Source organism: Jatropha curcas, chromosome 10, assembly GCF_041381405.1.
Source record: "Jatropha curcas cultivar XTBG-Jc1 chromosome 10, XTBG_Jcur_1.0, whole genome shotgun sequence".
NCBI classification, from domain to species: Eukaryota; Viridiplantae; Streptophyta; class Magnoliopsida; order Malpighiales; family Euphorbiaceae; genus Jatropha; species Jatropha curcas.
The window spans coordinates 23418997-23432698 of record NC_143160.1 but is presented as its reverse complement, the minus strand read 5'-3'; the positions used below and the strand labels follow the sequence as shown (position 1 = coordinate 23432698).

Here is a 13702-nt window from a genome sequence, read left to right as displayed (position 1 = left end):
ATCCTCTATTTGGCGAATGTGAAGTGGACACAACATCCATACTCTGCGTGAAAAAGGACATTAAAAATAATACAAAAAGCATATTCTTCCTTCTCTCCACATAAGTTATACATTACATCAATATCAATCCCTCCTCTTCTCAAATTTATTTTAGCTAGAAGGTGATTTTGGTATGCTCAGAACACAAAATTCTTTATCTTTGGATGAACAAAATGATTCATATCCTCTTCTAAAAAACTAAACCATTAGCTTGTAAAGATTTTGCTTTTGTATGAGATGCCAAAGCTTGTAGAGCTAAATGATAAGCTGTTTTCACAGAAAATATCCCAGACTTTGTTAATGATCATATGAGCTCAGCTTGCTCTCTTCCAGGAGTAACGGGAATCTCTAAGAAATGCTTTGCTTCATCAGGCATAAAAAAAGAGGTGACTCTTCCCTTTGCTAACATATATTTATAAGATCAATTAGTTGGCTAATAAACAAGTCTTCATTTAGATTTGAAGGAGGCCAAAAGCTAATAACCATTTTGTTTTGGCAACCAGTTATCCTTTCAAGTTCGGATACGGTTACCATTGCCCACAAACCATCTTGTTCCTTTATCAATAATCTATTTTGCTTGCATAATATTTCTCTAGGAAAAACTAGGTTGAAAATTCATTTTAGCTTTCAAAAACACATACCTTGGATGATATTGAGCCTTTAAAAATTTTGCTAAATGAGAATTTTTTTCATCCCTACATAGCCTCGAACATTGTTTAACAACCATGGCTATATTGAAATTTTGTATATCTCTATTTTGTTTGGAATTTTTTTTTTTCTAAGAGATCCAATGAATTTTCCACTCATCTTTCTTCTGGCCCCACCAAAATCTTGCCATTTGACTCTCAATTTGGTTGCAAATATCCTTTTATAACATTAAACAACTCATCACATAAGCAGGATTCGCTTGTCCCATAAATTTTAGCAAAATTTACTTATTTGCTTTTGATAAAGATTTTTCCTTTCATCTCGTTAGTTTTTTTTGCAATTTTATCAACTAAATTGCTAAACACCAATTTCTTCTTTCTCCCTATAATTATAGGTAATTCCAAATATTTGCTGTGTTGATCAACCTTGTGAACCCTAATTTGATTCGTCAAATCCTTTTGTCTACGGTCTTCTGTTTTTGCACTAAGAGAAATCTCATATTTCTTCAAATTGCCTGAAATCCTTCAGTCACAGAGGATCTGAATCACCTTATCTACTTCTGCTGTAGAAGTCGTTCAAAAAATGATGCTATCATTTGCAAAAAGTAAATATGAAATGGAAGGAGCTCCATAATAGATTTTTATTCCATGAATTTGATGCTCCCTTTCTGCTTTGTGAATCATACCCAAAAAAATTTCTACACAAATCAAAAACAAATATGACATAATGGGTCACCCTATCTAAGTCCTCTTTGGGATAAAATGTAATAAAATAATTTTAATAAATTACATCGAATCAACTAATGTAATGGAATTTTTCAATTGGATTAAGGTTTTTGTTAGGATATTTCAAATTCCATTACAAGTGCCATCGAAAATTTCATTATTCCTTCCATTGCCACATTTATGTATTTTATATATTATAGATATAGATTATACATAAGTTCTTATTTTATTTTTTAGCCAATCTTATTTATTTTTAACTAATAGAATTTATATTTAAACAAGAAATCAATATAACCAAGCAAATTAAATTGTCTTCAAGATATTTTTGTCAATCTATAAATTTAGCAGGATTATTTTTAGCAATCCTAATGTTCTTCTCACATTCTCACTCTTATATATACTAGTCTTTTTATGACGTGCGTTGTGTGTTGACTATACTCATTATTCGTACCATTCAATTTTTATATCATTACTCACTTTTACTTATTATTTATACTTGTTTTTATTTTTGAATATTGAATATTGATTATAATCTTTTATCTTTTATTATTTAGATTTTTATAATGTTAAACAAAATTTCATATGAGATTAATATGAATATAATGATTAATTAATAAAACAGCAGTGTGTATATAGACACACACTTCAGTTCAATTTATATCGTCATTTACCTAAAATTCATTATAACTGTATATGTGTAACTCTATAATATCACCTAATAAATACATTTCAATATATATAGATACATATATATAACAATAAAATATTATATATATTTTTAAAATTAAAAATTTCAACTATTCATCATCTCACACATATATACGTTCATTTTATTTACCTCCCTCCTAAATAAAACATTTTAATTCATAATAAAAGTGAATTAAATATTTCAAAATAAAATATAAAAATTTTCAAATGTCTCATTATATGTATATGATAAATAAATTTAAAAAAAAATAAAACTTTTTGAAATGTTTAATTATTTATATATATTTATTTAAAAAATAATTTTAATAAAATATATCCAATCTCACTGGTTGAGCGGCATGGCTGTGTTCAGTGCTGACAACGTCCTCTGATAGGGACTTTTAAGTGCAATGTTGATGCTGCGGTGTTGTCATTGATTCATAAGTCCAATTTTGGTATGGTAGTTTGTGATGGGGCAGGCAATTTTGTTGTCGGTTTGTCTGGTCATTTTAATTGGGTTATGGATCCTACTAATGGCAGAAGCAATTGAATTGAGCGAGGTCTTATCTTGGCTCAGGACCAAAGTTTTCCTTCTGTTCTTGTTGAAGTGGGCTGTCTGCAGTTCTACCAAGCCATCTGCAGTCCGTCTATCTCCCTTTGTGAACTTCGTAGTATTGTCTCTGATTGTAAATGTTACATGCATGATTTAGCAAATTCTTCTATTTGCTGGTCTCAAAGACAAGGGAACAGTGCAATTCACCATTTGGCTTCGGCCGCATGTCCATATCATTGTTTTTATCAATGGAAAACTATTCCCTCGTGTATTGAAGCTGTCTTGCTTCTGGATTTACAACTTGAACAAAGCTTCTTTCTCTTTTTCTCAAAAAAAAAAAAAAATAATAATAATAATAAAATATAATTTTTTAATTGGCTATAACTAAAGTTATTAGAGGGGATTTAAATTTAATCAAAAGCTCTATCAGAAATTGCATATAATTATAGATATTAATAGATAGAATTTATAACAACATCAAAATTATCTCAAATAAATATTTTATAAAATTGTTAAATTACTATTTTAATACTCGTCCGTCCCAAAATTATAGTCTCATTTTTTTTTGGGATATCTCAAAATAATACTCCCATTTATATTTTTTGAAATATTTTTCTTTTCACTTTCTCATAATGCACTTATATAACAGTTTACGTAAATAATTATTATTTTAAATTTATAAGAAAGTGTGAGAAAAAGTATTGAAATAATTAATCTTGAAATCTTGATATACTAACTATTCATCTTATTTTAAAACTTTCAAGAAATTATTGATATAAAATTTTATGGATATATGAAAAATAAGAAAAAATTATAGTTAAATTAATTTAATTAATTATTCTTAAATTATTTGAACAACATTTGAGACTATAATATTCGATATTATCAAAATATATATTATAACCAAAATAAAATATTAATCAAAACCAAAAAAATTTTGTGAAATTATAATGTTTTTCTTTTTCGTTTATAAATATATATTTATTGAATAATGAAATAATTAATATATAGATAAATTAAAAATTTAAATGATTTTAAAGTTGAATTATGTCTTTGTTTTTCGCACGTTGTCCCCGTTTTCGCTCTTCCCTCTTCCTAAATTTAGAATCCCATCTACCTACCTCCAGTGAGACTGGGAGTTGACATTTCAGCATAAGCTCTACTCTCTAAACCCTTTACCCTTGTCGTCCTAAACCTTTGCCCCTCTTCTCTTATAATGGCGGCGATATGTTTCCTGTCACCAGTAAAACCAATAACTTTTTCTTCATCAGTACATAGCAAAAGATCACCCCTCTTCCGCTGCAACTTCTCTCTCCCTACCATCACCACCACTGAACCCGAACCCGTCTACACCTCCGTCAGGTCGTTTGCCCCCGCCACTGTTGCCAACCTCGGCCCCGGATTCGACTTCTTGGGTTGTGCTGTCGATGGTCTTGGAGACTTTGTCTCCGTTCGAATCGACCCATCCGTCCATCCCGGTGAGATCTCCATCTCTGACATTACTGGAAATCATGCCTGTAAAAAGCTTTCAAAGGATCCTCTCCGGAACTGCGCAGGTATCTCTGCTATTGCTACCATGAAAATGCTTAATATACGCTCTGTGGGTCTTTCTCTTACACTTGAAAAAGGACTTCCGTTAGGGAGTGGTCTTGGATCGAGTGCAGCCAGTGCTGCGGCAGCTGCTGTTGCTGTAAATGAGATTTTCGGGGGAAAATTAGAAGTTAAGGATTTAATTCTTGCTGGATTGGAATCTGAAGCTAAAGTTTCAGGTTATCATGCAGATAATATAGCGCCTGCAATAATGGGAGGGTTTGTATTGATTAATAGTTATGATCCTTTGGAATTGATGAGCTTAAAGTTTCCAGGAGAGAAAGAGCTATTCTTTGTATTGGTAACTCCGGAATTTGAGGCACCAACCAAGAAAATGCGAGCTGCCTTGCCGGAAGAAATTGGGATGCCCCACCATGTCTGGAACTGTAGCCAAGCTGGGGCATTAGTTGCTTCTGTGCTACAAGGGGATTTGATGGGGTTGGGTAAGGCACTTTCAAATGATAAGATTGTGGAGCCTAAAAGGGCTCCATTGATTCCCGGAATGGAGGAAGTGAAGAAGGCGGCTATTAGGGCAGGCGCATTTGGGTGTACAATTAGTGGAGCAGGGCCTACAGCTGTGGCCGTGATTGATAATGAGGAGAGAGGAAAGGAGATTGGGGAGAGGATGGTGGAGGCATTTTTGAAGGAAGGAAATTTGAAGGCTGTATCTCTGGTGAAGAGGCTAGATAGAGTTGGTGCTAGGCTTATTGGCAGTGTTCCAGCCAGATAATCAAAATGTAATTATTTTTTTTAACGTTTTGGATTTTGGTGTTTTTGATTTATCCGCTTTAGTTGGTTTGAAGCTTTGTTTACTTTTATCCTTTTTTTTTTTCATTAGATTGAAGCTGTGTGGTTTTCTTCTTCCTCGTAACATTAATAAAAGGGCCTAAAATTTTGCATTTACAAATATTAACTGCTATTGTGGAAGCAACTATAGTTGCTGTCTAAAACAAGTCTAGCCCTGGTCCCTCCCTTAATATATTTAACACTATTTCTAATGCTTTAGTGGTAGAACATTCCACACTCGTTTGGTTATGAGGATTCAACATTCTTTATTCTAGAAAGTTGAAAACAGATTCGCACGTCCAGAGATTACCAATAGAGATACTGTCCATGATTTTCGGTATGGATACATCTGCAATTTCATGATTTGCTTTCATGAGCTAGTTTTGGAACATTTTAGAAATTAACTCTGCCACTTTTTTTGTTGTGATAATTTTACGAACTAGTCATTATGTTTCTTGGTGTTATTATGCAGAACAAGTAGAACACCTTGATCACTATTCCTCTAGTAACACTCATGATCCTGGTGTTTCTTTAGATTTAGACGAGGTTGGTTTTCTAGTCATGTGTTAGTGGGTGCTATTAGGACTCAAGCTTCACTTACGGTGAGGTATGTGAAATCATCATACAGGCACAAAAATTCCCTTCACCTGACCTGTGCAGAAAAATCATAGAGCTGTATGAAATTTAAATCACTAGAATCTTGATTTGACATTCACAAGTACAGACTACTGTGAGTCTTCTAACATTATTTTTGCATAAAAATGCAATTTCTTCTAATAAATTTTACAGTTTTTTGTGACCATAATTAGGCACCTTGTATAGTAGACATTTCAAAGGACTGCGCTTGGCTGACAGGCAAGTGATGAAATCTGTCCATTTCATCTGTATTTCCTCAATCAGAATAAATTATTAGTTTTTTTGGTTTTATTTTTGTTAATTGCAGATGCTAATATGAAACAAGCATCAGTTTCTGGAAATATGATTGCATCTGCCATGCAAAGTGAACTTAAGAAGCCAGGTTGAAAAGAACTTATTGACTCATGAGATATAGGTGCAATCTATCTTTGCTAATAATTTTGTGTCCATTTTGATAAATTTTGTTTTTATATTTTATAAAATTGAAAACTGGATCTTTAGGGATAAGAATATAGCAGGCAATGCTGAAGCCCCCTTCTTGCTTGGAAGAGTGGATGAAATAATTGGAGGTGCCTCATTGGCATCAAGTATCCTTCTCTTGTTCCTGACTGGATGTTTTTTTCTTGGAAGTTCTATTTTGTGGTCCTTTTTATTTTATTCTGTGGCATCAGATAGGCAGTAATTAGTTGCGTAGTTGATCTGGTATTTTAATTTTCTTAACCAAGTCTCAGACTCATCGGATGGGGGGTAAAGATGAGTTTTCGAAGAAGAAACATTGTCTATTTTGTCTTTTTGAATCTCTATACCCCTATGGCTCATTGTCATCTTTCATATTAACAATGATAGAAATATATGCAAACTTTGTCCAAGTAATGTATGGCAATCTACTTTTTTCTTTTGCTGTAGATGTGCATAATTATGGGGATGTCATTGTTCTAATTGAGCTTTTCCCTAATAATTTAACTGATTACAATTTTCAGGTATGCTGGTGTCTTGTATGGACAAGCTGTCATCATTTGATTTAGTTCCTGTTATATGTTTCAAGGAATAAAACACGAAACCAAGTACAGGAGAATATCAAATGTTGCAGTGTGTTATTGAACTTAGCTGAAACTTAGGTTTATCTAAATGAATATATCATTCATGAAGTAGCACTTGTTCTCAGATTTTCCCATCATTTTTTAATATGGGTTTCTTGTAGTTTGATCTATTTAGACGATGATAGAGTTCATATAATATTAATTATTCTTTATCAGTGTGTATGATAAATTTAAATTCATGTCAAAATTTGGACAGGAGATTAGTCCTTGTCCTAGGCTTTAAATTGGGTCCATTAAAACCAATCTTGTGGCAAGTTGGACTCCTCTTCATATGACTTTTTCTTTTTTTTTTTTTTTTTTTTTTTTAATCTGACTATTGTGAAGGAAATTTTAAAATTGGTGCTATTTGAACATTGTTACTTTGATTTTTTACTTGACATAGGCAATGACAGGAGGAAAAGGAAAGGGGGAGGGGTGGGGGTGGGGATTTTTTTTTTTTTTTTTTTTTTTGGTTTTCCTTTCAAAATCTTGCTGCTTTTGATGAACCCAGATCTCTCTGCTTCGTTCTTGTCAATTTTTCAGTTCAGAAACAGGTTTCTTGATGAGACTGCAGTTGGGTTGCTTAAGGTATGTTGCTGAAGGTTCTGTTTTGTATTGGTACTTTTGGTAATCGCTTGTTTAGCTACTGTGAAAATTGTGCTGTTAGGCTCCTGGTTTTAATGGCCATGGTAGTGGTGCGAGAGATGACACTAGTACTGTTAGACTTCTCATTTATGGGTAATGTTTATCTTCCATTGACTGGACAGATTGATTTGGTTTTTTATGCTATTATTTCTCTTTCAGCTGTGCTGTTCTTTCTTATTTTTCTTATTTCTTGTTTTAGAAATCATTTTGAGTCATTATTTATTTGATTATTTCTCTTTCAGTCCTATTATTTGTCAATTGTAAATTCAACTGCAACGTGGGAATGAATCATTAGTTCACTAAAGTATTCTGTTACTAAATTCCATTTTGGTTTGATAACGATTGAAACTCTGATTAGTTATAAATCATTTTTAAGTATTCTTTTCTGATAATTCTATAGTTGCAGTCTTGTGGTCTCTGCTTATTTTGCCGAAATATATTGTGTTAGATAGCTCTCTTTAATCTCATTTTGCATGCTCCATATTTTTTATTAATGTGGTATTGTTTCTCTTCCTCTATGTTTTTTTGTTTGTAAAATATGAATTGGACGAGAAGACTCCTTGTGCTGTTAAACACAATCTTGAGTTCTTCTTCATTGCCAATGTCTTGTTATTGCAAAAGAATAGCTGTCTGATGGTGTAGAGCATGAATCACTTACTTTGTTACACTTTATCCGACCCTTTTCCCCTAAATTTTTGTGTTGCAATATGTTCAATACCTGTAGCTGGAATGCCGATGAAATTTTAAAATTTTAAAACAACATTTAACTCTTCATATAATGCTGATGAACATTTTAACTTTTCATATAAATCTGAAAATCAAGAAACTAGCTGATGTCCAAAGTGACGAAAATTTTCCAAAACACGTTGCTGGAAGACTCCTTATGGAACTATAACAATTGCTAGAAGATTCATAATTCCCAACTTTCATTTGTTTTTGTTGGAATCAATAATACTCTAGCTAATTAACAATCCCAATTCTCATAGAACAGTAACGATTGAAACCAAGGAAAAAAAAAAAAATCAAACTATTTCCCTATTCCTTTGTTGTTATTTTTATCTTATTAAGAGAAATGATTGATTTATTACTATTACTGTTCTAGGTTGCATTGACACAAGACACGATAATTTTCTAAAAAGTAAGACATCGTCATGCTTAAAAAATGCCACACTAAATAATTATAACTGTTAAAGTATTAAGAATTTACTTTAGTTATATTTATGGGTTTAGTAGTTTCAGAAGTAATTGAAGTAGTTTCAAAAGTAAATGAAGTAGTTTCAAAAAACAAATGAAGAGTTTTTCAGTTAAATTTAAAGCTTAAGTTTTAAAACTAGAGTTTAATGTATGTTTCAAGTGTTAGTTTACCTTTAAATAGCCACTCTATGCTAGTTGTAATCAAGCAACAAAGTTCTAATAAAAAAAGTTTTATTCTAAACTTTTTCTCTTTGTCTACTATGCTTGGGTTTTTCTACCAATTCTAAGTTTCTATTTTTTTTTTAATAAGCAGCATCAGAGTTTCTAAAGCTAACAAGTGGTATTAGAGCCAACTTGTTCTTGAGGGTCCTATGAAAGTGAGAATATTCTTCTTTAGTGTGAGCATGAAACAAAACACTAAAAGATGTCGACCACTAGCAACTTTTTAGGAATTGGCCCTCCAATGTTTAATGGAGAAAATTACCATATATAGGTAATTAAAATGAAAGCTTATTTGAAAATTTTGAATTTGTGAGAAGTTATAGAAGATGGAGTAGATCCAACACCACTTATCCAACATTGACTTAAATGAAGCATTTTGAAGAGCAAACGGCCAAGAAGCTAATGGCCTTGACATGTTTACATTCAGGTTTATTAGAAACTATATTTAAGAATCATAGTTTGTGAAACTCCAAAAGAGGCTTGGGATAAGCTAAAGGAGGAGTTTGAAAGCAGTAATAGAGAGAAAATAATTAAGCTTCTCACTCTAAAAGGGAGTTTGAGGTGCTTAGAATGAAAGAAAGTGAAACAGTGAAGGAGTATGCTATTAATTTTGCTAGAGTGGGTAAATAAAATCAGGTTGTTTGGGGACGATTTTCTAGACTCTAAAGTTATGGGAAAAGATTTTAATAGTCTGCCATCCAGATTTGTACCTAAAGTATTTGCCATTGAAGAATCATGTGATCTTAGAACTTTGTCGGTTGCTGAGCTGATCAGTAAGTTACAAGCTCAGGAACCAAGGTCTAATTTCAGAGATGAAAATGCAAGTGAAGGAGCTTTTCAAGCTAAGCAAAGGGAAAGACGACCATTTAGAAGATATCAGAAGTTTGGTTCAGAAACTTTAGACAAAGTAAAAGCTATCACAAAAGAAGGAAGAACAAGCAAGTTTCCACCCTGGAACTTTTCTAAAAAACCAAACCATTTAGAGAAGGATTGCTGGATAAAAGACAAATCAAAGGTACAATGCAGGTTTTGCAAGAAATTTGACCATTTTGAGCACTTTTGCAGTGCCAAGCAAAATCAACGAGGAATCAGAATCAACAAGCTAACTACACTGATGAATAGGAGGAGAATGAGACCGAAAATGTGTTCATGGCTTCTCAAGTCACAAGAGATGCCCGTCAACAAACTTGATTCATTGATAGTGGTTGTACTAGTCATATGGCCAAGGAGGAGAGCGTGTTCAGCAAATTGGATAGATCAATTAACACCAAGGTGAAACTTGAAAATGGTCAAATTGTTCAAGCTCGGGGAAAAGGCTCAGTTGCTATGTAGACAAAGGATGGTATAAAATTTATTCATAATGTTTTATTCATACCTTCATTAGCTGAAAATCTGTTGAGTGTTGCTCAAATGATTATAAATGGTTATTCAATAGCCTTTAAGGGCCAACACTACTGCATTTTATGATAAAAATAGTCACCTAATTTGTAATGTTACTATGGTTGATAAAAAGTTTTCCTTTGAGTTAGCAGTCAGTCTATGAAAGTATTAACTATGCTAAAATAGATGATTCAAATATATGACATAGAAAATACGGGCATTTTAACATGGGATCTTTGAAGGAAATGCAAAAGGGATGACAAGGGGCTTGCAGGTGGTGTTTAAAGACAAGGCAGTTTGCGGTACTTGTCAGTTAGGAAAGTCTCATAGGCAATCATTTCCAGCAATTTCTTCATGGAGGGCAAAGCATAAATTGGAGTTAGTACACACTGACGTGTATGGTCCAATGAGCACCGAAACCTTTGGTAAAAATAGTTATTTTTTGCTCTTTATTGATGATTTTACCCAGATGATGTGGGTCTATTTTCTAAAAAATAAAGGGCAAGTTTTTGAGATGTTCAAAATGTTCAAGACTGTCACGCCCCGTTTTTCCTGTGTTTCAATAGTAGTTTATCTGTCTGTGAATAGTACCACCGGTCCGGAAGTCGGTATTATTTTTGGTCTGAAAAAATTACTATTTATGTTTTATATTTTATTTAACATTTTTGGAGCATGTATGCATGGTTTTTAGGGGTAGAAAGTAAGGAATATTTTTGGAGAATTTAGATAATTAGTGAATAGTGAATTATGGTGTTATATTAAGTGAGGACATTTGAGCAATTATTTTTTATGGAGGAAATTTGAGGAATTATTTTTATGGAATAAATTAGAGAGTTTTGTGGAGATAAATAATATTTTGAAGGAATTTAATTGGAGAATATTTGGAGAAAAGACCAAAACACCCTCCAATTTGGAGAAAAGACCAAAATACCCCTTAGTTGCTTTATTAAAGGCAACCATCAATTATTGAGCAACAAAATTTTCCTTCTTCTTAGCCTTACACGTTTCCTCCTCCTCCTCCTTCTTTTTCTTCTTCTTCTTCTTCTTCCTTTTCTTCAATTCTTACTTAGTAAACACTTAGTAAACACATCAAATTCACCCATCCAACTTGATTTAAGTACTAAATCTTAGAGAGTGAAGCTAGAGAAGTCATTTTTGGTGACTAATTTCAAGGAATTTGGTGATTTTTCTACTTGGGTCAAGTAAGTGATTTTATGATAAGTTAATTATTTTTGGGTTTAGAGTTTTCTTTTAGCATATACATGCTTAATCATGCTCCAATTACTTCTTTTATTTGTTTTCATTGTTTGATTTTGAGTTTATTACATGTAGAGGGTGGAGAGCCTTCTAACAAAGATAAGAGCAAGACCAAAGCTTGAGAAGCTTTGATTAAAGCTTGTTAAAGCTTGTTTAAGCTTGTTTTGAAAGTTAGTGTTCATAAACACACTTACCTTACTCAACTTTTTGATTTTGTGCCTTTATGCTATTATGTGGATATTTTGGGATTTTGTATGAAATGATTGATTTGTTGAATTTTGGTTGCAATTACATGCTCTTGGGTGATGTGTGATGAGTATTTATGTTGTGGTAGACATTTCTACCTTGTATCTTTGTTGTTCATGTTCCTTTCATGGCTAAAGTAAACTGAATTTGGGAAAAATGGGTTTTTGAGTGAGATTAAGGACCATTTTTCGATCCTTTCTAGTTTCCATTTGTGTCTGAGTCCTTCATAAAAGTTCTAGGTCTATCTCTTAGCTTTCCAACCCATCCTCTTGTGTCCAATTTGGAGATACATAGCTCAACTTATGGCTGAAACACCCAAACTGACTCTGTTTGTGTCGGGCCACATGCATCACTGAATTGAGTGCCCATTTTGACCACTATAATGACAAGATTAGGTTCTGAGTTTTTCATAAAAGTTGTTGCCCTGTGTCTTAAGAATTCTCTCGTTCTGGATTAGTTTAATTTGAGTGTTTGGTTTAGTAGGAATTCAATAAACATTGGACTTGGTTCTGCTGAATCAGGTCTGGTCTGTTAGTCTGTGTTCTTAGCTTTGTTTTGTTATCTTCCATATTGATCTGGGCTGTGATCCCTTCATAACATTTGTAGAATTTTGTTTTAGCTTTCTAATGACTCTGATTTCATTCAATTTGGAGACCCATAACTCATGTTATGTTTTAAAAACACAGCAAGGGTCAATGTTATTTTTATGCTGGAAATTTTCTATGTTAAGTCATTTTGTTTAAGTATGAGAATTTTTATGAATTACTTAAGTTTAAATTAAGTTTTTATTATGAGAAGACTAAAGAAAATGAATTTTATGAGAAATGTTTTTGGGCTCTAATATACTTGGTGTGGATTTGATGCATGATTTGATTTTATTATGTATGATGAGCATGCTCGGCATTTGATGCCATTATGATAAGAAGCTATGATCATATGATAGGCACGTGGGTGTCTTATGTTAGGGCGGACGCGCTCTATATGTTATGAAAAGGTTGGCGACTTAAGGTCATTATGAATAAGCTATGAAAACTTATCTGCTTCTTTTTCTCCTAAGTGTATGTGAGCCCTTGTAAAATATTTTTAAGGAAGTGAAATAAATGAGATCACATTATGTTAATAACTCTTAGTTTACCATAACGTATTTATGATATCAAATGAATTTGTAAAGCATGATGTGTTGGTGTACATATGTAATACATGTTCAAATTTAATGATTTTATGTATATAAATGATTTTTAAGTATGTTGTCATCACAACATTGGTTTGTTGTGTTTAATGAGCACCACTGAGTTTTATACTAAGCGCGTTGATTTTATCACGCGCAGGTTGGAGATTGTGCTTGCTGCTTAAAGATCTGAAGAGTAGCATCAGAGCTAGAGAGATATTTTGGTAGTTACTTAGTATTTTTTTTTTTTGTAACTAAGAATTATGGCATGTATAAGTATTACATTTTCGGAGACTGTATTAGTTAATTTATAACTTAAGCATATTGTTGTAAATTATTTTGGTGTATATATTGGGAGATAAACTTGGAACTTATTTAATGGTTAGAATATTAGAAGTTGATATGTTTAAATGCATCTATTTAATTGTTGAATATTAAAATGTTATTGAGGATATGAAATGATAGAAGTGCTATTGTGTTGTTATTGGAGTTTGATGGGGTTTGGAGTTTCGAATTGGGAGTGCTTTGCATTCATATGTTTGGCAACTTCTATTTTTAGGGGAAATTCTTGCAGTTTTTCTGTAGGACTCTCCCAAATCATTTTCAAAACAAAATATTATTACTTGCTAAACTTATGAATACTAAGTCACTTCTAATTCATAATATGATTGTATGATTTATATGTAGGTTAGGACGGTGCCTCCGGCACCGAATGTGGCCTCCACCGTTGGGTCTTTCGAGATCGGGCGGCGGGTGTTACAAAGACCATGGCTGAAATGCAAAGTGGGTGCAAGCTGAAAGCTTTAAGATCAGACAATTGGAAAGAATATGTTTCCCACGAGTTCCA

The 13702-nt window shown here is 32.7% G+C and overlaps 1 protein-coding gene across 16 annotated transcripts; it reads left to right on the top strand.

Moving 5' to 3' along the window:
* The first annotated feature begins 3725 nt into the window (after positions 1–3725).
* LOC105632405 (homoserine kinase) lies at positions 3726–13295 on the top strand. 16 transcript variants are annotated; one of them, XR_016318512.1, is made up of 5 exons: positions 3726–4979; positions 5818–5883; positions 5972–6251; positions 7255–7481; positions 13016–13295. XR_016318512.1 is itself a non-coding variant. In XM_020678648.3 (2 exons), exon 1 carries the CDS (start codon positions 3869–3871, stop codon positions 4970–4972), a length of 1104 nt encoding a protein of 367 aa, XP_020534307.1. In that variant the 5' UTR covers positions 3726–3868; the 3' UTR covers positions 4973–4979; positions 6645–6916. The 16 variants fall into 16 exon arrangements, 4 of the variants coding, with proteins under 4 accessions (XP_020534307.1, XP_012070170.1, XP_020534306.1 ...); XR_005178489.2 differs by lacking the exon at positions 13016–13295 and having other exon boundaries at positions 5972–6046; positions 6166–6251; positions 7255–7509; XR_002284185.3 differs by lacking the exons at positions 7255–7481; positions 13016–13295 and adding an exon at positions 6396–6559 and having other exon boundaries at positions 5972–6079; positions 6166–6251.
* The last annotated feature ends 407 nt before the right edge of the window (positions 13296–13702 follow it).

What these genes read in the sequence shown, in the direction of transcription:
- LOC105632405 (XM_020678648.3), top strand. Translation starts at nt 3,869, where the DNA reads ATGGCGGCGATATGTTTCCTGTCACCAGTAAAACCAATAACTTTTTCT.